The following is a 23,629-nucleotide window of genomic DNA, read 5'->3' on the forward strand; positions in this document are numbered from 1 at the left end:
GCACTGCTAGCAGCGCGTTTTCGAACTAGCTTTAAGAATGTTTACACCAGAACAACAAAGAGAAATAGTCTCCCAGCTCTGACCGAAACACGCAAGGTCCCTGTTGATAATTAGTAGCTAGGTCGATAGTTCTACACAATAATATGCTTATATATTCTCTTGTTTTTGTTGATAGTTAGTAGTTAAGTTGTAGTATTAAGTAAGAATAAAAGCAGATCTTCTTATACTATATAAGAGAGGTATACAAAACACACTTCGATTGGACATATCAAACATAACCAACATAATAATGATGAGACCGTTTACTATAGTTTCAGTTTAACGATTCATATCCTTATATATGTAAATGTCCAGTTGGTCTTTCAACTACTAGATATTTGACTTTACTGCGCCCACATCATTACGTAGTTACTTACCATTCTACATTCTGAAACACAAATGATGTATTGTGTCTGATTACTTCATGCATTTACAAAATTGACTGTATGAAGAGTAATAAGCCACATTCACTGTAAAAAGAAGATTTGTTTCGAAGTACGGCTTGGGAAATTGGTGACTTTTGAGATGATTGTTGGGATTCCATTGCTGAAAAAGGAATACTATATGATACTGTAGGAGTGTCCTCTTTTTGAAGATTTTCTGTTGTATTACGGGCTCGAGTAATACCGGGATGTCTTGACAATCCTAATATACTATCTTAGGGAAGTAACTTATTGTCAAAACGACTTATCAACTTAATTCACGGGATGTTACTTATCCTATATATTATATAAGATATGGTTTATACTAAATAGTGGAAGCGCGGAATCTCGGATCTAACTAATTGTTCAGGTATTTATACATTTGATTAGTTCAGCTCGGAAAAGCAGAGTTTTACCTTATGTTGTTCAATCTGTTCGTTTCGTTATAAGATTGTTTCATATGTGTTTTATGAACGTTTAGAATGATGTATTGTCATACTGACGTATCTCATCTTAAGATACAACATTTTCAACAAAAAAATGGGCGTGTGGCGTAGTCGGTAGCGCGCTCCCTTAGCATGGGAGAGGTCTCCGGTTCGATTCCGGACTCGTCCAGTTTATTTTTAATATTTTCTTCCCCCTGTGTCTGCTATTTATATTACTATCGTATTAAGTTACCTAATCTTTTTGTGGCTTAGTGATCCTCATTCCCCTCTTTTCTTTTTCTTCTCCACCCGCAAATGATGACGCGACCTAAAGGGAATTTTGTCCGCAAAACGCCAAAGTTTGATCCTGATGCGGCAAATTCTAGACTTTTAGATCACATACAGCATTTAGACTTTTTTCTTTTTTTTCATAATCCTGATCAAATGAAATGTTTACGCTATTTTTTGGTGAAACACAGAGTATAACAGCTTCAAATAAAATTCAACTAGCAACGGTCGAGAAACAACAACCGTTAAAATATTTTTGATTTCCAGAAACACTTAAGAATCCGAAACGTTTTTCCTCTTTTTTTCTCTTTTCAGCCCAAGGTTTCGATTCACAACAAGTGCTCAAGAAAGCCGGTTTTTGTTATTGATTTGTCCTTTCTATTAGTATTCGTTATTTCTTTGTTCATAAATCTGTTGTTAGAATATCTACCAAGGCAAGTTAATATTTGCACAACATTTCCTCTCGTTTAATCATTTGAATCCCACAGAGTAGGTGTATTTCTCACTCCTTTGTCCTAATGCCTTTAAGAAACCTGACAGAGACGCACAACTTTAGTAGTACAAACCTGGGTACGGATGGCCCAGACGGCGATGGTGATCGCTCTTCTCTTTCTCCATCTCCATCTTTTGGACAAGAGAACGAGAACAATAGCAACAATAATGCTGATCTTTCAAACCCTTTTATGGGGAGTGACGAAGAATCCAATGAACGTGATGGAGAGTCTCTTTCTTCTTCTGTTCATTATCAGCCACGGGGAAGTGACTCTTCTCTACTTCATGACAATTCTCGTTTGGACATAAGTCAAAATAATGGTATATCTGATTACAAAGGTTACTATTCAAAAAACAACAGTAGAGTGGTGAGTACAGCTAACGATAACTCATTTCTTCAACCACCACATAGAGCCATAGCCTCATCTCCTTCCTTGACCTCTAATTTATCGAAGAATGACATTCTCTCTCCTCCGGAATTTGATAGATATCCTTTGGTGGGTTCCCGAGTCACTTCTATGACTCAACTAAACCATCACGGTCGCTCACCATCATCATCTCCTGGAAATGAATCGTCTGCATCATTTTCTTCTAACCCATTTTTGGGAGAACAGGATTTTTCTCCATTTGGTGGGTATCCTGCCTCATCTTTCCCACTTATGATAGATGAAAAGGAAGATGATGATTACCTGCACAATCCTGACCCTGAGGAAGAAGCAAGACTGGATAGAAGGAGATTTATAGATGACTTCAAGTATATGGACAAAAGGTCTGCTAGTGGGTTGGCTGGTGTGTTGTTTTTGTTCATGGCAGGCATCTTTATTTTTATCGTTTTACCAGCGTTAACCTTTACGGGTGCTATTAATCACAAAAGTGCTACTGAAGAAGTTACGTATTTAACTCAATACCAATACCCTCGACTATCCGCCATTAGAACATCTCTGGTGGATCCAGACACGCCTGATACTGCAAAGACAAGAGAAGCTATGGATGGCTCTAAATGGCAATTGGTATTTTCTGATGAGTTCAATGCAGAAGGGAGGACATTTTATGAAGGTGACGATCAATATTGGACGGCTCCTGATGTTCACTATGATGCTACTAAGGATTTAGAATGGTATAGCCCAGATGCTTCCATTACTGCAAATGGTACCTTGAGATTAAGAATGGATGCTTTCAAAAATCACGGTTTATATTACAGATCAGGTATGCTGCAAAGTTGGAATAAACTTTGTTTCACACAGGGTGCCTTGGAAATTTCTGCCAACTTACCCAATTATGGCCGTGTTTCAGGGTTATGGCCCGGTCTTTGGACAATGGGTAATTTAGGGAGACCCGGTTATTTAGCCAGTACTCAAGGTGTGTGGCCATATTCGTATGAATCATGTGATGCTGGTATAACGCCCAATCAAAGTTCCCCGGATGGTATTTCTTACTTACCGGGTCAAAAGCTAAGTGTTTGTACTTGTGATGGTGAAGATCATCCAAATCAGGGTGTTGGTAGAGGAGCTCCTGAAATCGATGTTCTGGAAGGTGAAACTGACACCAAACTTGGTGTAGGTGTTGCCTCTCAATCTTTACAAATTGCACCTTTTGATATCTGGTACATGCCTGATTATGATTTTATCGAAATCTACAATTTCACAACGACGACAATGAACTCATATGCTGGCGGTCCATTTCAACAAGCCGTGTCTGCTGTTTCCACTTTGAATGCAACCTGGTGTGAGTTTGGTGAAGACAGTGGTTATTATCAAAAATACGCTATAGAGTATTTGAATGATAACGACGACGGCTATATTCGTTGGTTTGTTGGTGATACTCCAACCTACACAATTCATGCCAAGGCCTTACATCCTAATGGTAATATTGATTGGAGAAGAATTAGCAAAGAACCAATGTCGATTATTCTAAACTTAGGTATCTCCAATAATTGGGCCTATATTGATTGGCAATATATTTTCTTCCCAGTGGTCATGTCGATTGACTATGTGAGACTATATCAACCAAGTAACGCTGTATCCGTGACATGCGATCCAAGCGATTATCCAACATATGACTATATTCAATCGCATTTAAATGCATTCATGAATGCAAATTTAACTACCTGGGAAGATGCTGGTTACACGTTCCCTAAAAATATTCTAACTGGTAAATGTACTAGCTCTAAATTCAAATTGGCCTCTTAAGAAGATATTCTGATGTTAATTTCACAAGCCATTCTTTAAACAGTTTGTTACCATGGCTATAAAGGTTATTTTACAATGCATACATTTTTCTTCCAGGAAGAAATATAATATAGAGGACTGATTATTCAGATTCGGTCATAATAGGGAATTATAGGTATATAGGTATACAAAGGTAGGGCGGAGGTTTACCAATAACGCTACCTCTCCATGTCTTTTTTTTATTTCTTTATGAGAGAGAACTTTACTTAAAAGTAATTATATGTAGGTATACACTTTTGTCGTAAAAACTAATTACTACAATTTATTGAGCAGACACCATTCATAATATGAGGGAATGTTTACGTTTTTTCTTCTCTCCTCTCTACTGGGCTGTGTTTTATGATCACGGCAGTGATGAGTGTAGTTTTCATATTTCGGAAAGAATTGCGAAAGCAGTATAATGAAGATCACCTTTAGAACATCCTTCTGTACCGGCCCTAGTAACACCAGGGCGTCTTGTTAATCCTAATATACAGGATCTCATGGAAGTAACTTGTTTTCAAAACGAATTATCAACTTGATTCACGCAATGTAACTTGACTCAATATATTATATAATTTATACTAGACGGTGGAAGCGCGGAGTCTCTGATCTATACTAATTGTTCAGGTATTTATACGTTTAACTAGCCCAGTTTAGGGAGGCAGTGCTTTACCTTATTTCGCTTACTCTGTTCGTTTCGTTATAAGGTTGGTTCATCTTGAGAATTGGTGACTTTGAGATATTTGTTAAGATTCCAGTGTTTATCAAGGCAATATCATTAGATATATAGAATATACTAGAAGTTCTCCTCAGGGATACAGGAATCCAAGAATGGAACTCGTAATTCTACATAATTCGGTAAATACTTCTATTCTAATTTTACATGCTCTCATTCAATATCCTATTACATCATCAATCGTTGCGTTTCAGCTTCCACTAATTTATGTCATCATCTAACACTGAGATAATAGTGGAGTTTGATGTAATTTTTGGGATTCCATTTTTTATAAGGCAATAATATTAAGTATGTAGATATACTAGAAGTTCTCCTCAGGGATTTAGGAATCCATAAAAGGGAATCTGCAATTCTACACAATTCTATAAACATTATTATCATCGTTTTATATGTTCTTATTCATTGATCCTATTACATTATCAATCCTTGCGTTTCAGCTTCCACTAGTTTAGATGACTATATCTCATCATTTGCGTCATCTTCTAACACCGTATATGATAATATACTAGTAATATGACTACTAGTTAGTAGATGATAGTTGATTTATATTACAACAAACACTGTATACGATAATACACTAGTAGTACGACTACCAGCTGATGGACGATAGTCGATTTTTATTCCAACACCGAGGATTAACAGACGTAGACCACTCAATTAATGACTAAACAGTCTCCCCATCATAATTAATAAGCGCAAGTGGTTTAGTGGTAAAATCCAACGTTGCCATCGTTGGGCCCCCGGTTCGATTCCGGGCTTGCGCAGTTTATTCTTTTTTACATTCCACATCGTTCACCAAGATATATGCAGCATGGCATGGCGCCCATTACGGTCCCTTCAACGAAAGAACCCAATTGGTAGCTATAGAAAGCCCGCAGGATCATCATCCTGATCGGGAATATCCTGCTAGCCTGCAATAATCCCTTGACTAATAAAGGCAACTAACCAAGATAACTACCGCGTGGATATTTGTATACGATTCCTTCTCCTGATAGACAATAATATATACCCCGGTGCTTTTTCATGACATTTCCTACAGAGGAAAAAAGCCCGCTACCCCTTGAAGGGCCTTCCCGCTGTGGGGCAGCGCCATCGCCTAGTACCACTGTGGGGGACGAGGGGAAAAGACGACGCTCAACGGAAGAGGAGGTTCTGCGAGATGCTGCAGTTTCAATATTCCAGATAGAATTCTGAGTTTACAAGGAACGCCGTCCTAATTACCGTTATTGTATTTTTACTTTTTACAGACTCTCGAGGAAACAAGTAAGGGGTGGACAAACTTCGTTAGGAAAAGATTCAGGGGAGTTTAATACCTCTATGTGCACGATACAGAGATAAGGAATGAGCAGCGATGAATAGAATTGTATGTATAAAAGGAGTGTAATGTTCATTTGCTGTGAGGTCAGTCTCTCAGTGCCTTTTATTCTTATTATCCTGGGTTGGTTTACGTACGTAATAAGTATATAATAAGTTCTTCTGCTTGCTGTTGTAATCTAAACTGAGGAGATAACGTTTACTAAAAAGTCAAAAAAAGAAACAGATCTTTATCTATTTTTCTCTACAACGATACCAGCAAAGAAGCTGTTAATTTAATTTCTTTTCAAACAATGCCGCCAGCTAGCACCAGTACCACCAATGATATGATAACCGATGAACCTACCTCTCCACATCAAATCCCAAGACTTACCAGGAGACTTACAGGGTTTCTTCCACAGGAAATCAAGTCAATTGACACGATGATCCCTTTAAAATCAAGGGCATTATGGAACAAGCATCAAGTCAGAAAATTTAACAAGGCTGAAGATTTCCAAGATAGGTTCATTGACCACGTGGAAACTACGTTAGCACGTTCGCTTTATAATTGTGACGACATGGCTGCTTATGAGGCTGCTTCAATGAGTATTCGTGACAATTTGGTTATCGACTGGAACAAAACTCAGCAAAAGTTCACTACAAGAGATCCAAAGAGAGTTTACTATTTGTCCTTAGAGTTTTTGATGGGGAGAGCTTTGGACAATGCCCTAATCAACATGAAAATCGATGACCCAGAAGATCCCGCCGCATCCGAGAAAGAACCAAGAGAAATGATCAAGGGAGCCTTGGACGATTTAGGGTTCAAGTTAGAAGATATCCTGGACCAAGAACCAGATGCAGGTTTAGGTAATGGTGGTCTAGGTCGACTCGCAGCTTGCTTCGTCGACTCAATGGCCACAGAAGGCATCCCTGCCTGGGGTTACGGTTTACGTTACGAGTATGGTATCTTTGCTCAAAAGATTATCGACGGTTATCAAGTGGAAACTCCTGATTACTGGTTAAACTCTGGTAATCCATGGGAAATTGAACGTAACGAAGTGCAGATTCCAGTCACCTTTTATGGTTATGTCGATAGACCAGAGGGCGGCAAAACGACGCTAAGCGCATCGCAATGGATTGGTGGAGAAAGAGTCCTTGCTGTTGCGTATGATTTCCCTGTTCCAGGTTTCAAGACTTCCAACGTAAATAATCTAAGACTGTGGCAGGCAAGACCAACCACTGAATTCGATTTTGCAAAATTCAACAATGGTGATTATAAGAACTCTGTAGCCCAACAACAACGTGCAGAATCCATAACTGCTGTGTTGTATCCAAACGATAATTTTGCGCAGGGAAAAGAGCTGAGGTTAAAGCAACAATACTTCTGGTGTGCTGCGTCTTTGCACGATATCTTAAGGAGATTCAAAAAATCAAAGAGACCATGGTCCGAGTTTCCTGAACAAGTGGCCATCCAGTTGAATGATACTCATCCAACCTTAGCCGTCGTTGAGTTGCAGAGAGTTTTGGTCGACTTGGAAAAACTAGACTGGCACGAGGCTTGGGACATTGTTACCAAGACCTTTGCGTACACCAACCACACTGTTATGCAAGAGGCCCTGGAGAAATGGCCCGTTGGTCTATTCGGCCATTTGTTACCTAGACATTTAGAAATCATTTACGATATTAACTGGTTCTTCTTACAAGATGTTGCGAAAAAATTCCCAAAGGATGTGGACCTCTTGTCTCGTATATCCATTATCGAAGAAAACTCTCCAGAAAGACAAATTAGAATGGCCTTTTTGGCTATTGTTGGTTCCCATAAAGTCAACGGTGTTGCCGAGCTGCACTCTGAACTGATCAAGACCACTATTTTCAAAGACTTTGTCAAATTTTATGGCCCATCAAAATTTGTCAATGTCACTAACGGTATCACACCAAGAAGATGGTTGAAGCAGGCCAACCCTTCTTTGGCTAAACTAATTAGCGAAACTCTTAATGATCCGACAGAGGAGTATTTGCTGGACATGACCAAATTGACTCAATTGGCAAAATTCGTTGAAGATAAAGAGTTCTTGAAAAAATGGAACCAGGTCAAGCTTAATAACAAGATCAAATTAGTTGACTTAATCAAAAAGGAAAATGATGGGGTAGACGTCATTAAGAGAGAGTATTTGGACGATACTTTGTTTGACATGCAGGTTAAACGTATTCATGAGTATAAGCGTCAACAGTTAAACGTCTTTGGTATTATCTACCGTTACCTGGCAATGAAAAATATGTTAAAGAACGGTGCTTCTATCGAAGAAGTCGCCGAAAAATATCCACGCAAGGTTTCAATTTTTGGCGGTAAGAGTGCTCCCGGATACTACATGGCTAAACTAATCATCAAGTTGGTCAACTCTGTTGCTGACATTGTTAATAATGACGAATCAATTGAGCATCTATTGAAAGTGGTCTTCATCGCTGATTACAATGTCTCCAAAGCTGAAATAATTATTCCAGCAAGTGACTTGAGTGAACATATTTCAACCGCTGGTACGGAAGCGTCTGGTACTTCCAATATGAAGTTTGTTATGAACGGTGGTTTGATTATTGGTACCGTTGACGGTGCCAATGTAGAAATCACAAGGGAAATAGGTGAAGACAATGTCTTTTTATTTGGTAACTTAAGTGAAAATGTTGAAGACTTGAGATATAACCATCAATACCACCCACAAGATTTACCATCAAGTTTGGAATCAGTATTATCCTGCATTGAAAGTGGGCAATTTTCTCCGGAGAATCCAAATGAATTCAAACCACTAGTTGACAGTATCAAATATCACGGTGATTATTACTTGGTTAGCGACGACTTTGAGTCCTACCTGGCCACCCATGAATTGGTGGATCAGGAATTCCACAATCAAAGATCAGAATGGCTGAAGAAGAGTGTATTAAGTGTTGCTAACGTCGGTTTCTTCAGCAGTGACCGTTGTATCGAAGAATACTCTGATACAATCTGGAACGTTGAACCAGTGACTTAATGAAAACAATTTACTTTACTTTCCGCCATCTTTCTTCTTATTTTTTTAGGATTAGCGGTTATTTTTCTTTTCAACTCCTTCTTATATAAAACACCGTAAGATAATGGTTATTGGTTTTTTAGCACTTTACTAAATGATATATATATATGATATTACAGGAAAGTTTGGTTTTCTTCCTATTAAAAATCCGAGGAAAATCATCTTTTGTGACATTGAATATCTTAGATACAGATGCAAAGTTTGGTATTACCGTACAGTGAAAGCGTTGGCATGGATTTGCCTAATGATCGAAATACAGCACTCATCTTGATCACTACTTGAGTATAGTTTTCGTACGATACAATGAGTCAGAATCTTAACAGTAGCCTCCAATTTAACATATTCCTTGAGAAAAGCGAGACTGTAACAGAACGTGATTGATTACATAGTGATGAATATACAACCTCCAATTTAGTTAGTCACGAGACCAAACAGATAGAGAGAATAGTATAATCTAATACAGATCTGCTATATCACTATTATCAAACTCCTTGGGCTCATCTGGTTTCACTCTCTCATCCATAAAGCTTCCGTTTTTTTTCTCTATTGGTTTATTCGTAAGTTGATGTTGACCCTGTGAGGATGACACTGGAAACTGTGGAGGGGGTGGCCTAGATTCTTGGTGATGATCGAAAATAGCATCGCGGGACCCGTTGGAAGGATTGAAGTTCCTGTTAATTGGTACATTGGGTTCTTGGCGACTATATTTCGGTAGTGGCTTATTGAAATTAGTTTCGGGCTTGTTAAAATACCTAGGGTTACGGTATCTAGAGTCATTGGGCGAGCCTTTGTATCTAGAATCAGCCGAGTTACCCTGGTATCTTGATTGTGGTCCCAGTGGCAACGGCACTTTGGTATATTTGGTGTTGATGTTTGTCTCAGGATGAAATCGATTTACTGGATTTCTGTTATTATTTGGTGCCATAGTACTGCTGTTAAAACGATTATTTCTGGAACCATTGTTGGCGCTGTATCTGTTAACACCTGTAGGAGCAGCTGGTGGTGAAATTGCAACTTTAGAATATCCATTGTTAGCATGATGCTGTCTGGAATTTTGATGCTGATCTCTCATTTTTGGAGGAGGTGGCTTGGCTACTATATCCCTTGATGGTGCCAAAAAAAAGCCCTCATCTTTCTTGGGTCCTTTCGGAATTGGCCCACGGTTTTTCGAAATTGGTGATTCACTCTTTTCAATTGTATGGCCTCTTGGCGCTGTAGGTACTCTTTGTGATAATGTTTGATGCATTTCCTCTTTGTATCTCTTGATATCAGCTTCGTGACTTTCCTCAGTTGGCAATGTTATTTTTTCTGATGGCAAAGGGTCTTCTCTGAACCAAGGATGGAGTTTAGCGGACATAGTGGTCAATCTCTTGTAGGGATCTAACGCTAATAACTGCCCTAAGAAGTCTAGACCTGCTTCGGTCAAATACTTGCAGAATCTTTCCTTTAACGTTGGTTTGTAATTAGTTCCTGTTAATTCAGCACCTGGCAGATACCTAGCCATAGCCCAGTCATCTTCTGTCGGTGTCCCTAGTAGTTTAAAGATGACATGTCCTTGATCAATATCTGTTTTGCCTTGTAAGATAGGTTTCTTCTCAAAAAATTCTGCGAAAACACATCCGACACCCCATATATCAACAGCTGTAGTATAATGTTTATCACCAAGAACCAATTCTGGAGCTCTATACCATCTTGTTACCACTACTGATGTATATTTGGCACCAGAACCAGCGCCACCAGGATACTTTAGATTTGGAGGACAACCATAATATAATCTTGCTAAACCAAAATCAGCAAGTTTTAAAACACCATTATGGTCAATCAAAATATTTGCTGTCTTTATATCCCTATGCATGAATTTTGCACAATGAATATAATTTAAGCCTTCTAATATTTGTAGCATCATGTTTTTGATATCACATGTTTCTAAGTTAATTCTTGGATTATGCAAAACACCAGATAGATCCGCGACCATGTAGGGCAGGATCATGTAAAATGACTTATGCAAGTTAGTGGATGCTGCATTTATAATATCTGGTGAATGATCATAAACCATTTCAATTAGTTTAATGATGTTTTTGTGATTCAAACGCTTTAAAATGGTAATTTCTCTTTGTGCTGTTATTGGAAACAGATCTTTTTCTACGCCAACTATAATTTTCTTCATTGCCACTTGCCGTTGAGTCTCTAAATGAATTCCCTTATAAACCTCACCAAATGTACCTTGACCCAATTTTTCATCTTCACGGTAATGATTTTGGAAAACAGTACAGCCGTAAACTTTCTCGCTGCTTCTCTTTCTTAGCTTAATGTAGGTTAAATTGGTCTTTGCATCTCGCTGAATAGCTGGTGTACTTTTGACTTTGCCAATTTTATATTTATTAAACTCTGTTTTTGGAGGAACTGAAGTAGGACCGCTATCATTCATATTACTTTGCTGTTACCTTTTGTTTCAACACGAATGCACTGCAAATAAAATATCACTACTTTCCCTGTGTTTTAATCTTTTCCTTTTATATTTGTTAATTTGTTCATTCGCCAATACTCTGTTTAATATATCATATAATTTTTCAGATTTACAAAGTGTATGATGTATGGGTGTGTACCGTTTGGTGCGATACCCTTTGCTCCATCTTTAGCGTTATTTAAAGGTGGAAAGTAGGATCGTAAAATATTAGAATCAATACGGCCAATAAATGTCATTAAATTGATCACAAGACTCATAATTGCGTCCAGGAGTAATACATATTAGATCTCGGAATAATTCTTCTCAATTCCTGGAGAATGATTTGCATCTGGTAACTTCGTAAGTCAAACGGAATCATGGTGCCTTGAAATTGATAATTACTAGCGTAAAATGCTGCTGTTGCATTGTCTCTTAAACCAACAGCAGATTTCTCAGTAAAGAAATCTAACTGTACCAAAGTTTCCCAAACGTTTTTGACGTCTTTTTTCATCCATAGCTTAATTGTATTGTCAATGGAAAAAGTACTTTGCCCTGTTTCTATATTTGTGGTGGGTGCCACTGTGGGAATTCTAGAGTTGATAGCTTTGATCATCTTTTCATATTCTGCGTAAGCCAAATTAAAATTAAAGGATCCGTCCTTTGCTCTTAAGGCAACCCTAGCGGCTGAGATCAAAATAGCTAGTTCCAAGTCGGATAGTGACTGCAGTCTCCCCGTTAAATTGTTGGATAATTGGTTTTTATTGTATAAGTCAAGAAAAGAACATGACTTAATGGCACTACAAAGTGAAGTAAAGTTTTTGGATGTCGCTATCAATGGAATTATGCTATTTTTAAATGCAGGTAATGCCCGGAAAGTTTCAAAATTCATCTTAATATGTTTATTCAAGTTTGATCGAGGGTTGGATAATTCCTCTTCCACCGAGTCATTCCACTGTGTAACATGAAGGGATACTTTCGAGTGAATTATTAGTAAATTTCTAACGGCATCAACCATATCGTCCAAGGTTTGCATTTGCGGCATGTGAATCACTCTTTGGGAGAATCTGCTCTTTACTCTTTTTTCTAAGTATTCCAAGATATTCAATTTCGTGGTGCAGCCAAAAATACAAACAGGTACCCGAGCATGTTCTACCATATCAAAAAGGTTGTATAATAGAGTCTGCCTTACTGGACCAGCAAAAGTATCAATTTCATCGAATATAAAAACCACTGTTATCTTCGTTGTACCACCTCTATCAGCATCTCCATTATCTTCAGTTTTTGCTTTTGTAGTGGAATCTAAGAGTAAAAGAATTTTCTCAAATACTTCTGTCAGGGAACCACTGCTTATAGTTTCCAAAGAGGTATCATCAATTTTGGCGTCCTTTCGATGAATTTTTTGCAATTGCTGTTCCAATTGAGTGGCTATGCCATTAATGGCTGTTTGTTCCGAATGGACAAACCCATTCAATCTGATAGTTATGAACTGCTCACTGTAGGATTGCTGTAATAAGGACAGTTCATAATCTAGTAAGTATGTTTTATAACTTTGCCTGGGTCCCACGAGGATTACTGAATGACTCTCTTTTTGAATGACAGACTGTTTAATGATTCTATCAATCTCTTGTTGACAATCTTGTAAATACGTAAAAATCATCTTCTCGTCTGTGGGAAGTGTACCATTTAATTGTTGTAATAACCTTCTTTGAAGTAAACTAAAGTCAGGATCGCTGTCATTCCGCTTTCCATCATCGATTGTACGTTTTTTTGGTATCGATGATGCGTCTTCACCTTCTTCACTTCCAGGTCTCTTTATTGGGATAAGATTAACTGGCTGAGACATCTTAACTTCGTTTATGGTCATGTTCCTTTTTTTGGATACTGTTGGCACTTTTAAGTTTATATTTGGATTTCAACACATTTCTTAATGGTATTGTTTGATCATCTTTTTTTGCCATTGTTAATGTTTTCCAAAGCTGAACTTTTTTGAGGAAAATGTAACAGGGAACTTTCAAAAACGTATCTCGCATAGAAAAACGATAAATTCAAAAACACATGTGGATATATGTATGAAGCGTATTACAAAATATATGGTTTAGTTTTCTTATTATATAGTAGAGTTAAAAATACCTGAAAAAAAGGAAAGAAGATAAAGAAGAAAGAAAAAAAGCAAATAGTAAATACAAATGTACATTTTATCATCATACAACGCTCTATTTCTTACCAACAACTTCCCAATCGTCGCCATCCTCAACAGTCAATTGAGCGGCTTTTTCCTGTAGTTTCCCGATTGTGACATCAGCATTGTTTTCTTTTGCATCCCCACTTTGTTTTTCAGCATCTTCATCTTCATCATCATCTTCAGTACGTAACACATCATAAACAGACTTCTGAATCTTTGGTTGTTCTTCGGCAGTCTTTTTATTCGATGTAGATCTATCCTTGAAAGAATTTTTGGCCTGTTGAGGCTTACCAAATTGAGCGCCCCTTGCAGCACCCCAATCCAAAGCAGGTTCTTCTCTTTCTCTTTCCCTTCTTGGTGGCCTCGAAGTGTTTTGGAAATTAGAGCCTCTAGCAGCACTCCAATCAATGTCTGGCTCTTCTCTCTCTCTTCTTGGTGGTCTTGAGGAATTTTGGAAATTAGAACCTCTAGCAGCGCTCCAATCAATATCTGGTTCTTCCCTTTCTCTTCTTGGTGGTCTGGAAGAATTCTGAAAGTTAGAGCCTCTAGCGGCAGTCCAATCAATGTCTGGTTCTTCTCTTTCTCTTCTAGGTGGTCTAGAGGAGTTTTGGAAATTAGAACCTCTTGCAGCAGTCCAGTCAATATCAACTTCTTCTCTTTCTCTTCTTGGACCTCTGAAGTTAGACCCTCTAGCAGCACCCCAATCTAGATCTGGCGCATCTTCTCTTCCATCACCTTGGAAATTGGAACCTCTAGCACTACTCCAATCAACATCTGCACCACCCATTCTTCTTGGGGCGGCAACAGAAACATAAACGGTTCTTTCATTCAACTTGGTGCCATTGAATTTTAAAACTGCAACCAAATCCGTTCTTTCTTTCAAAGTAACAAAGGCATTACCCTTTAATCTTGTTGGATCTCTTAGATTCTTTGGCAAAATAACCTCCTCAACAGCTTCAGGCTTGACTAAACCATCCTCGACCCAAGCTTGAACCCCCTCTGGGGTAATATCCCATGGAATGTTGTTTATGACAGCCCTATATGGTGGAGCATCCGGAACAGGGTATTCCTCTCTTCTCTCAGAGGAACCGCCTCCCAAAGCAGGGTCTAATCTGGATCTACCACCACTGCCACCGAAACTGCCACCGAAGCCGCCTGAACGCATGTTGTTACTGTTGTTTTTAGCATGTGCTAATTCGGACAATGGAATGGTATTTGCGTTAGCAGTTTCAATAGGAATTGTAATCTTATTCAAATCAACATCTTCTTCAGCCCAAGATGAACCAAAAGTGTCATCATTTAAGAATGACGTAAGGTCCATCTTTTTAACGGTTTTCTTTGGTGGAGCCATGATGGGTCTTTTCTTTTTGCGGTAATGATTTCCTAAAGACAGATGAAAGCTGATATAAATTCGAGTTTGATAATAATCCCGCTTATTGATATGTCACTCTTCTGGTACTCTGTAATTACATCTGTCTCTTCTGCTTCTATCTCTACTTTTCTTTAGCGATGCTGATTTTCGCAAAAAAATTTTCATTCCGTGGGGCGTGATCTGATGCTAAACAAAGCCAAAATAGGACAAAAAAAGAAGTTGGGCGGCTAACGCAGTTACGATATATAAAAAGCAACAAGAATATCAAAACTCTGTTATTTACGCCATAATTTGAGTTTAAAATTTTTTATAAATATAGGGCTCAAGAGTGTGCACATGATAAAGGAAGATCAAGGTATTGAAAACTGCAATCAATGATGGATTTAAGAAAGGCAAGAGAAAAGACAAAAAAAATTGGTTTCATCATAGTCATGACGAAAGAGATAGTTTACAGTTGAGTTCAAGCGGGTGTGCTTAACCTGGTATCAGATAGCTAATTGTTGGTGGCAGAAGGAAAAGTTAATAGTATACGTTTGCGCAAAATAGATATATTAAACGTTACCCGCTTTCATTTGGAAAATTAAGGCTCTTTTATAAGGACTTCAACAATTAGCCATTCGCAAGAGATGGACTCTGCACTAAATTGGACGAAGGAGGTGGTTTTGCGTTGCATATCTAACTTGTGGGGATAATTACAAGACATAAGACATCAGACATAAGGCATTAACTAGGTATGCTGGGTTTGCAAACTCATGGTTTAGACAGGTATGAGCATTATGTGCGTCGTCCGTCGGATTTTGGCAAGCTCGAATTACAAGATTGGTTAAATAATAGATCATTCCGAGTTTCGCCCAATTTACTGATCGATTCCGATATCACACGAGACTGGAACGATCCTGAGCTGTTTTATCAAAGCGTGGGTGACCCCGATACTTGGGCAAGGCCATGTAGAGAATCAAAGCTAGAACCATCAATGATGATGCTTAGATACCACGATTCAAACATTGGTCGAATACCTCAAGTTTGCTATCCTATAACTAGTCCAATAGACTCTAAACCGGTGTTAAAATACATTTTGCAAGAACGTGCAAATTTGTCAAACAATTTCCCTCAGAAGTATAACGCCCTAATTAGTGGTTTCTTTGACGTTGATAAAAACCCTGAGACTTTAGATGATTCAGATATAGAAGCATTAGATGAAACGAGAATGTGCGATGACAGTGATGACACCCAAGAACCCAGAATTGAGTTAAGATCATTAGAGGAAATCCAACAAAGACAATCTAGCTTAATAGTATCCAACAATGGCATCTTTGAAACAGGTAGCACATCAACAACCTACATACGATATGGCATAGCCGATAGCGTAGCCATCAAACCCAACAAAGTGGCAAGTTTGCTCTTGCTCACTCAAATAAGCGGGCATTTATTAGCTCTCTTACCGCTAAATGATGGTGAAGAGACATATCTCCTACAATATTGGAATCTGGGGCAAAAAGGTCAGTGGAATATAATCAAACACCAGAACGAGAAGCAGTTTGTTCTTATACATAAGGAACTAGGTCTTTGCAAATTTTTTGAGTTCCATTTACCGTTCACTTTTCAGTTAGTGAACAATTTAACATTGACTGATTCTCTTATAATGAACGGTTCTTTTTTCCCAACAATTTATTCAGATTTGGATCCGTATTTCATTATTTTTATAACAGCGGTAAGGTATGACAGGATTGTCTATTTTGTGATAGAATGGAATAGTAATGAAATAAAGAAAAAAGAGGTTTATCAATTGACTGTGTTTGATGGAGAGAAAACGAATATGATTGTTCCCATTGGACTAAATGCCTGTCTAGTCGAAACGCCGTTAAGATTCTCTCTAGTCTCTGCTAACCAAATCATGTCTGGAGAAACTGAATTTCGCTCATTCCAACTAAAAGCTTTAAAAGGAATCAAGTCATTCTTCTCAGCTCCTCTATTACTAGCAAAGTTACAGGAACTGGATTCACATACGTTTGGAAAATATCAATATTGTACCATAATATCATCCTCAACAGGCAATATTTGCTTCTGTGTAACTGAACGATCGACAATAATAAATGGAAATTTGAAATTATATGAGCTAACAAGGTTTAAGGGATTAAAATCTATTTCGTCACTACCTTCAAATGCAATAAACCTAAACCATAAGTCGTCGAGTTATGCGCTAATAGTTATAAGTTTTAGTAGAACGTTGGAATTAACATTGACTTTAGAAGATTTGAAATGTTTAGACACAAGGGATGTTGTTAAGCCATTGAAAAATATTATATTCAAGCACACAGTCGATAGTTCCACAGAGGAAAACTCTCAAATTTTAGCATTCACATCTTCTAAAGTTTATAATACACATACGGGCTCTAATATTAATGATACAAAGAATTCCCAAATTTGGCTTACCTCATCGAATGCAATCACTCAACCTTGCATTGACTATAAACTAAGGAAGACTCATCAAATTGTTCACTTAAAACAGTTTCAAATTTTTAAAGATCTGAAAATTTGGAAATGTAAAGATCTTAATCTCACCCTTTTGCATAGACTCGGAATAAAACATTCGAAAACAGAAAGTTCACTAATCTTTGCGACTGATGCCGCTTCTAATAATAGAATTTTTCTACTAGATTTAACCATGACAACAACTATCAACAATGATGACTCCGTCCAAGGATTAATTAATATAGAAGATTTGTTATGTAATACTGAAAACGAAACTATTCTTTTAGATTTCACGAAGAAGAACTTGATTCAAGTAACTAGAAATAAGATTTACATTGATCCCATTGACAGTGATAGAAGTTTTTTTGAGATTTCTCCTGGTTGGGAATTCGAGTATGCCACATGCAATAACGGCATTCTGATAGTATGGAACACCAAGCTTGGAAATATTTCCTTCATTGAAAACGTGGATAAAATCGATGAATCTAACTTTTCTACTTCACTCTTAACCAGTGGCGAAAGAATGAACATGTTTTTCAAACAGTTGGGTGCCATGACAAATGTAAAGTTTGAAATAAAAGAGTTTAAAAAAGATCCTATTGAGTATGAAATTTGGATATTTTTTTCAGGTCGAATCATTCGTACACCCTTTTCTAGTTGGATTAATGATTCACTGGACTTTTCCAATGAATATAATTTGAATGCCCACCAGGTGTTGATTAATGGTTCTTATCTCTGTGCTCTCGATTATGAATCATTTTTTGAAGCATATACCTTTGAAAAGAACCGTTTAGAAAAAGGTTCCAGATGTACCAGCAGAGTTAATTTTCATGGCAAAGACATTGAACTTAGAAGTTTTAGTGAGAACCAATGCTTGGCATTCAGTGCGTTTGAAATATTTATTATTGATTTAGCCCCGATTTCCCGAAGTAAAGAATTGGATTTTTATAAGCTGAAACTGCCACACTTGGGAAATTTCAATTCGATTATTGAAGTCTACCCAGATGCTGATAACAACCGATTATTCGTTCTCTATTCTGATGGCCTAAGAATTCTTGAACTATCATATCTGACCTCAAATAATGGAAACTTCCTATTAAAGTCCACAAGAAGCAAGAATAAGAAGTTCTTGTATTTGGACAAAATAAACCGAATGCTGGTATTGAATCAGGACCTGCGGGAATGGGAGTGCATTAGGTTATCAGATGGTAAGGCAGTGTGTTTAGATTCTCGATTTCTCAAAGATAATTCCGAAGAAATCCTAGAAATAAAGGAAATACCAGTAGCAATTGATGATAATCCTTTAGAAAAGAAAACAATACTATTGATTTCTTTCACTAGCTCACTTAAATTAGTTTTATTAACTGCTGCCAAAAACAAAATCACGAATGAAATAATAGACTCGTACGAACTAGAGAATTCAAGGCTCCTGAATCATTTGGTTGTTACTTCTAAAGGTGAAATATTTGTTCTAGACTATAAAGTTTTGGGCACTGATAATGAAATGTCCTTCAGCAAGTTGAAAGTGACAAAAAATTGCAATCATATGAGTGAGGGAAAATCCAAGGGTAATCTACGTATTACTTTAGAGAACAGATTTACATTTAGCAGTTGGAGTACAGTCAAGACATTCACAGTAGTAGGCGACAATATCATCGCTACCACAAATCTAGGTCAAAAACTTTATCTAATCAAGGATTTCTCATTGACATCCAACGAACCAGCAAGAGTATACCCTTTAGAGATATATCCTGATTCTAAAGTTCAGAAAATAATACCTTTAAATGAATATTGTTTTGTTGTTGCAGCACATTGCGGCAATAGAAATGATTTAGACTCCCGACTAATTTTCTATTCTTTGCCCACTATCAAGATTGGACTCAACAACGAAACAGGTAGCTTGCCAGATGAATACGGGAACGGAAGAGTTGATGACATATTTGAGGTTGACTTTCCTGAAGGATTTCAATTTGGCACGATGGCTTTGTATGATACTCTGCATGGAGACAAGCACACAAATCGTTTATATGATGACACAGAACCAGACAATAATGAAGTAGAGATGGCGCTAAGACGGCGCAAAAATTTATTGCTCTTTTGGCGCAATCATTCTGCCGCACCGAAACCACCACTAAGAAGAGCCACCACAATTGTCTATGAGGATCATGTATCATCCCGTTATTTTGAGGATATAAGCTCTATACTAGGAAGCACTGCAATGAGAACAAAAAGACTCTCTCCTTACAACGCCGTAGCACTAGATAAACCGGTCCAAGATATTACTTACGATCCATTAGCGCAGACTTTATATGTGTTAATGGCGGATCAAACTATTCACAAATTCGGCAAGGATAGACTACCTTACGAAGACTATTACCAGCCAAGATGGAATTCAGGCTATTTAAACTCAAAAAGGTCAATAATCAAACCTGATCTCATCTGTGAGGTCGGGTTATGGAACCTTAGCGACGATACTAAGAACACAGTATAAAATCCCCACCCAAGTATTATTGTCATTATTATGATCGTGATTTTCGATCAATATGTTACGCGTCGTGCGGCGTGACAAGGGGCTAAAAAAAGATACAAGAATTCTTGTTGTTTCCAATTTGCTTTGCCTCAGAAAAAAAAAATAAACAGATGATACAATTTTGTTTGATTTGTATTGGGTACTGCACATTTCGCAGTCGATACAAATAGTTCCTTATCCTTAACTTATATATTTCAGCAGCAGGAATTTGTCTTTGATATTATTTCGTAGAGCCATCATTCTTCTGAGTATATTGCAACAACACTTTTGTAACAACTCAAACTCAAAGTTACAAACTCGAAAGGATTTAAATAATAAAACAAAAGAATCACTTTTAGAGGTTTATTGTTTGCACCTAATAGAAAACCATAGAACTCTAAATATTTTAACAAAAGATGTCACAACAAGTCGGTAACAGTATCAGAAGAAAGCTGGTAATCGTTGGTGATGGTGCCTGTGGTAAGACATGTTTATTGATCGTATTCTCCAAGGGTCAATTTCCAGAAGTTTACGTACCAACCGTTTTTGAAAACTATGTGGCAGATGTCGAAGTTGACGGTCGTCGCGTAGAGTTAGCGCTATGGGATACCGCTGGTCAAGAGGATTATGATAGATTGAGACCATTATCATACCCTGATTCGAATGTCGTATTAATTTGTTTCTCTATCGACCTTCCAGACTCCTTAGAAAATGTACAAGAAAAATGGATTGCTGAAGTACTACATTTCTGTCAAGGTGTGCCAATTATCCTTGTCGGTTGTAAAGTGGATTTGAGAAATGATCCACAAACCATTGAGCAACTAAGACAAGAAGGTCAACAACCCGTTACATCACAGGAGGGTCAATCTGTAGCAGACCAAATTGGTGCAACCGGATACTACGAATGTTCAGCAAAGACCGGTTACGGTGTCAGAGAAGTATTCGAGGCTGCCACTAGAGCCTCATTGATGGGTAAGTCCAAGACAAATGGTAAAGCCAAGAAAAATACTACTGAAAAGAAGAAGAAGAAGTGTGTTTTGTTATAAAATATTTCGACCTCCGTTGATAATTTAGTAGCTCTTGCTGCCCTTTTTCACCCCCTTCATTCCTTTTCCCTCATTGTATGTACGTATGCCCTCTTTTATTTTAGCTCCGCCTATAGCTACCTGTTTTCTCCCAGTATGTGTATAATCTTAATTTTCTCTACATATTTATAAATGTACTGTTTAATAAGTACTATTATACACTAAACAAGAATTGAAAATAAAAAATGTATTTACAAGTATATATATATGTGTATGTATGCGATAAAAGAAGAACACTACCAAATACCCTTCTTAACACCTGGCAAATTACCCTTCAGGGCATTCTCTCTAAACTGATATCTACACAATCTGAAATCACTTAGAACAAACCTTGCGTGACCAGAGTCTACACACCTATTCTTGATTTGCGTGGATCTCATGTAGTTGGGCAGCGTGTTAAGCTTCAACTGGGCTTCTAGTCTCAATTTTGCTGGAAGATTCAAATTTCTAGCGATAAATTTTAATGATTTAACAAGGATTTCATTCTCTTTGAATTGTTGTCTTTTGAAGTTGTCCCTAAGTATACGAGCATTGATGAACCCAGGGGGCAATTTAGTCTTTATGGGGAATCTGAAGTTACCCATCGATGGATATGTACACTTATTTTTTTTCTGTCTTTTGTTCCGATTTTTTTGTCTAATATCTTAATCATAAACTAGTTCTTGATTGTACTATATCTTTGTTTTAACTCTTTTTTTAAACAGCGCGAGTTTTCCTCCCGCCCACATGATGAGATGATGAGTTAGGAAAGTTCCTATTGGTAATATTAAGAAAATAAATAATTAGCCACATACATATGGATATATACCGTGCTCTATCTATGCATCTTGCTTCAAGAATTGTGCGAATCGACTGGCTTCGTGAATTCCACACTCAGTCTTTGTCTTACCCTTCCACCTCCCCGCTCTTTCGTCTTCACCTTCTTTAACAGGTTGTGTGGAATGGTAATCACCAATGGATCTGTACCCAAGATCCAAAAGTTCATTGTATGGTACATTGTTTACATCTATATACTGTTTAACTTGCTCGAATGTCCAGTTGATCAATGGGTTTATTTTCAAAATTCCGTTAAGCTCGTCTATTTCAATAATTGACAACTGAGAACGAGCAGAACCTTGTGATTTCCTTCTGCCTGTAAAAACAGCGCTTACAAGTAGTTCTTTGTAGGCACGATGTGCAGGCTCCACTTTGGCCAGATAGTCATACTTATCATCATCTTTCTCCCATAAGAAATCACCGTATTTAGAAGCAAATGCTGCTTCTGACCCACATCCATCCGGCTTATAGACATGAATGGTTTGATTTTTAGGCTGGTAATACGTTTTCTCGACCTTTTCCTTTAGCGTCAACGTCTGCGGGAAATGGTGTAAAGTGTCTATAAATAATAATTCCGGCATGTAATACTTCCCAGATAGTTTCGACAGCATATCAATTGTAACCAAACCCGTTAGGCCGAATGCAGTAGTTTGGAAAAGGTGAGGGAAAGTAATAAGAGACCACACAATAATCTCCTGTGGCGTTTCCAACTTAGCTAATTGTTCATTCCAATGATCCAACTGCTCTTGGGTGACAACAATGTTGTTATTCAAATGATAGGCCTTCATTTTATGCGGCACCACTTTTGTCAGCCTTAGCTCTGAATCATCGAAAAGCTTTAATATTGCTCAGTTTACTTTTTTATATTAGTATATTATCTTTCTGACTTTTACTTTGTCAAGATTTGCTGAGTCATAGCCACTGCTCATTCTGTGGCTTTTCTTATACTAACCACGTGAAATGGTGGTAAAATAAAGACAATAACAACAGAGTTAAAAAGAAGTATGGTAAACCGTTAAGATATGTAAAGCTAATGAATTGCGTTTGAATGATAACGAAAAAAATATCCAAATCATACAAGAATAATTTTATCCTTATTCACACCTCTCTGTTTATCCTGGTTCTTTTGTCAACGCGCATTAAGAACAAGAACTTTATGCTTCTAACTACTCACAACTAATTCTTGAAAAAAAGGCAAAGATACATAGAAGAATAATCGATCGAGATGAACAACAACGGGAATAGCAACGAGCAACTGCAACAAGAATTGGCCACCACCCAAGAGCAAGTGGCTTCCATTATCGAGTCCTTTGTTGAATTGGGTGTCTCCATATATGATTTTCCTGGTACTCCGGAAGCTACCAAGGGAATGATCACCAACTTGCAAAGAAACGTGGACCGGCTGTACAAGCTAAATGTGAGAAGTAACGATCCCAAATCTAGCTTGTCCAAGGTAGATATTCCCTTAGAAGTTGTTCAGTACATTGAGGATGGTAGAAATCCTGATATTTACACAAGAGAGTTTGTCGAAGCTATAAGGAGATCAAACCAATACCAGAGGGGCAAGATGCTTGGATTGAAGCAGTTAAGAGATTCGCTTGCTGATAAGATTGTGGACGAATTTCCAGAGTTAAAAGAACCAGTTGAAGATATCATTAATAGGACATCTCCTACTGGCGATTTTTATAAAACTAATTGATAGTATTTTCTTTTGAATTTTTCTTGCTCGCTGAAAAAAGAAAATCGCTTGATAAAAATTTTAACATAGAAAAGTCATGGC

General features: G+C 37.6%; 10 protein-coding genes and 2 non-coding genes across 12 annotated transcripts; 7 read left to right on the top strand and 5 right to left on the bottom strand.

Annotated features, from left to right (window-relative positions):
• The first annotated feature begins 1,003 nt into the window (after positions 1–1,003).
• Positions 1,004–1,076, top strand: Smki_16.trna16A. Its single transcript has one exon. It is a non-coding gene; the product is annotated as a tRNA-Ala (tRNA).
• A 616-nt stretch (positions 1,077–1,692) lies between these two features.
• KRE6 (beta-glucan synthesis-associated protein KRE6) lies at positions 1,693–3,855 on the top strand (the record flags this gene model as incomplete). Its single annotated transcript, XM_056226406.1, has 1 exon — positions 1,693–3,855. The coding sequence occupies one exon, from the start codon at positions 1,693–1,695 to the stop codon at positions 3,853–3,855; it is 2,163 nt and encodes a 720-aa protein (XP_056080128.1).
• Positions 3,856–5,305: 1,450 nt separating this feature from the next.
• Positions 5,306–5,376, top strand: Smki_16.trna17G. Its single transcript has one exon. It is a non-coding gene; the product is annotated as a tRNA-Gly (tRNA).
• Positions 5,377–6,219: 843 nt separating this feature from the next.
• GPH1 (glycogen phosphorylase) lies at positions 6,220–8,928 on the top strand (the record flags this gene model as incomplete). The annotated part of the gene is made up of 1 exon (XM_056226407.1): positions 6,220–8,928. The coding sequence occupies one exon, from the start codon at positions 6,220–6,222 to the stop codon at positions 8,926–8,928; it is 2,709 nt and encodes a 902-aa protein (XP_056080129.1).
• Positions 8,929–9,421: 493 nt separating this feature from the next.
• SGV1 (cyclin-dependent serine/threonine protein kinase SGV1) lies at positions 9,422–11,395 on the bottom strand (the record flags this gene model as incomplete). The annotated part of the gene is made up of 1 exon (XM_056226409.1): positions 9,422–11,395. One exon carries the CDS (start codon positions 11,393–11,395, stop codon positions 9,422–9,424), a length of 1,974 nt encoding a protein of 657 aa, XP_056080130.1.
• Positions 11,396–11,687: 292 nt separating this feature from the next.
• On the bottom strand, positions 11,688–13,277 carry ORC4 (origin recognition complex subunit 4; the record flags this gene model as incomplete). The annotated part of the gene is made up of 1 exon (XM_056226410.1): positions 11,688–13,277. The coding sequence occupies one exon, from the start codon at positions 13,275–13,277 to the stop codon at positions 11,688–11,690; it is 1,590 nt and encodes a 529-aa protein (XP_056080131.1).
• A 349-nt stretch (positions 13,278–13,626) lies between these two features.
• Positions 13,627–14,946, bottom strand: TIF3 (Tif3p; the record flags this gene model as incomplete). Its single annotated transcript, XM_056226411.1, has 1 exon — positions 13,627–14,946. The coding sequence occupies one exon, from the start codon at positions 14,944–14,946 to the stop codon at positions 13,627–13,629; it is 1,320 nt and encodes a 439-aa protein (XP_056080132.1).
• A 754-nt stretch (positions 14,947–15,700) lies between these two features.
• MMS1 (Mms1p) lies at positions 15,701–19,930 on the top strand (the record flags this gene model as incomplete). The annotated part of the gene is made up of 1 exon (XM_056226412.1): positions 15,701–19,930. The coding sequence occupies one exon, from the start codon at positions 15,701–15,703 to the stop codon at positions 19,928–19,930; it is 4,230 nt and encodes a 1,409-aa protein (XP_056080133.1).
• Positions 19,931–20,364: 434 nt separating this feature from the next.
• RHO1 (Rho family GTPase RHO1) lies at positions 20,365–20,994 on the top strand (the record flags this gene model as incomplete). Its single annotated transcript, XM_056226413.1, has 1 exon — positions 20,365–20,994. One exon carries the CDS (start codon positions 20,365–20,367, stop codon positions 20,992–20,994), a length of 630 nt encoding a protein of 209 aa, XP_056080134.1.
• A 275-nt stretch (positions 20,995–21,269) lies between these two features.
• MRP2 (mitochondrial 37S ribosomal protein uS14m) lies at positions 21,270–21,617 on the bottom strand (the record flags this gene model as incomplete). The annotated part of the gene is made up of 1 exon (XM_056226414.1): positions 21,270–21,617. The coding sequence occupies one exon, from the start codon at positions 21,615–21,617 to the stop codon at positions 21,270–21,272; it is 348 nt and encodes a 115-aa protein (XP_056080135.1).
• Positions 21,618–21,851: 234 nt separating this feature from the next.
• On the bottom strand, positions 21,852–22,637 carry MET16 (phosphoadenylyl-sulfate reductase (thioredoxin); the record flags this gene model as incomplete). The annotated part of the gene is made up of 1 exon (XM_056226415.1): positions 21,852–22,637. One exon carries the CDS (start codon positions 22,635–22,637, stop codon positions 21,852–21,854), a length of 786 nt encoding a protein of 261 aa, XP_056080136.1.
• A 437-nt stretch (positions 22,638–23,074) lies between these two features.
• NUT2 (mediator complex subunit NUT2) lies at positions 23,075–23,548 on the top strand (the record flags this gene model as incomplete). Its single annotated transcript, XM_056226416.1, has 1 exon — positions 23,075–23,548. The coding sequence occupies one exon, from the start codon at positions 23,075–23,077 to the stop codon at positions 23,546–23,548; it is 474 nt and encodes a 157-aa protein (XP_056080137.1).
• Positions 23,549–23,629: the final 81 nt, after the last annotated feature.

The sequence above is a fragment of the Saccharomyces mikatae genome (genome assembly GCF_947241705.1).
Source record: "Saccharomyces mikatae IFO 1815 strain IFO1815 genome assembly, chromosome: 16".
In the NCBI taxonomy this organism is placed as follows: Eukaryota; Fungi; Ascomycota; class Saccharomycetes; order Saccharomycetales; family Saccharomycetaceae; genus Saccharomyces; species Saccharomyces mikatae.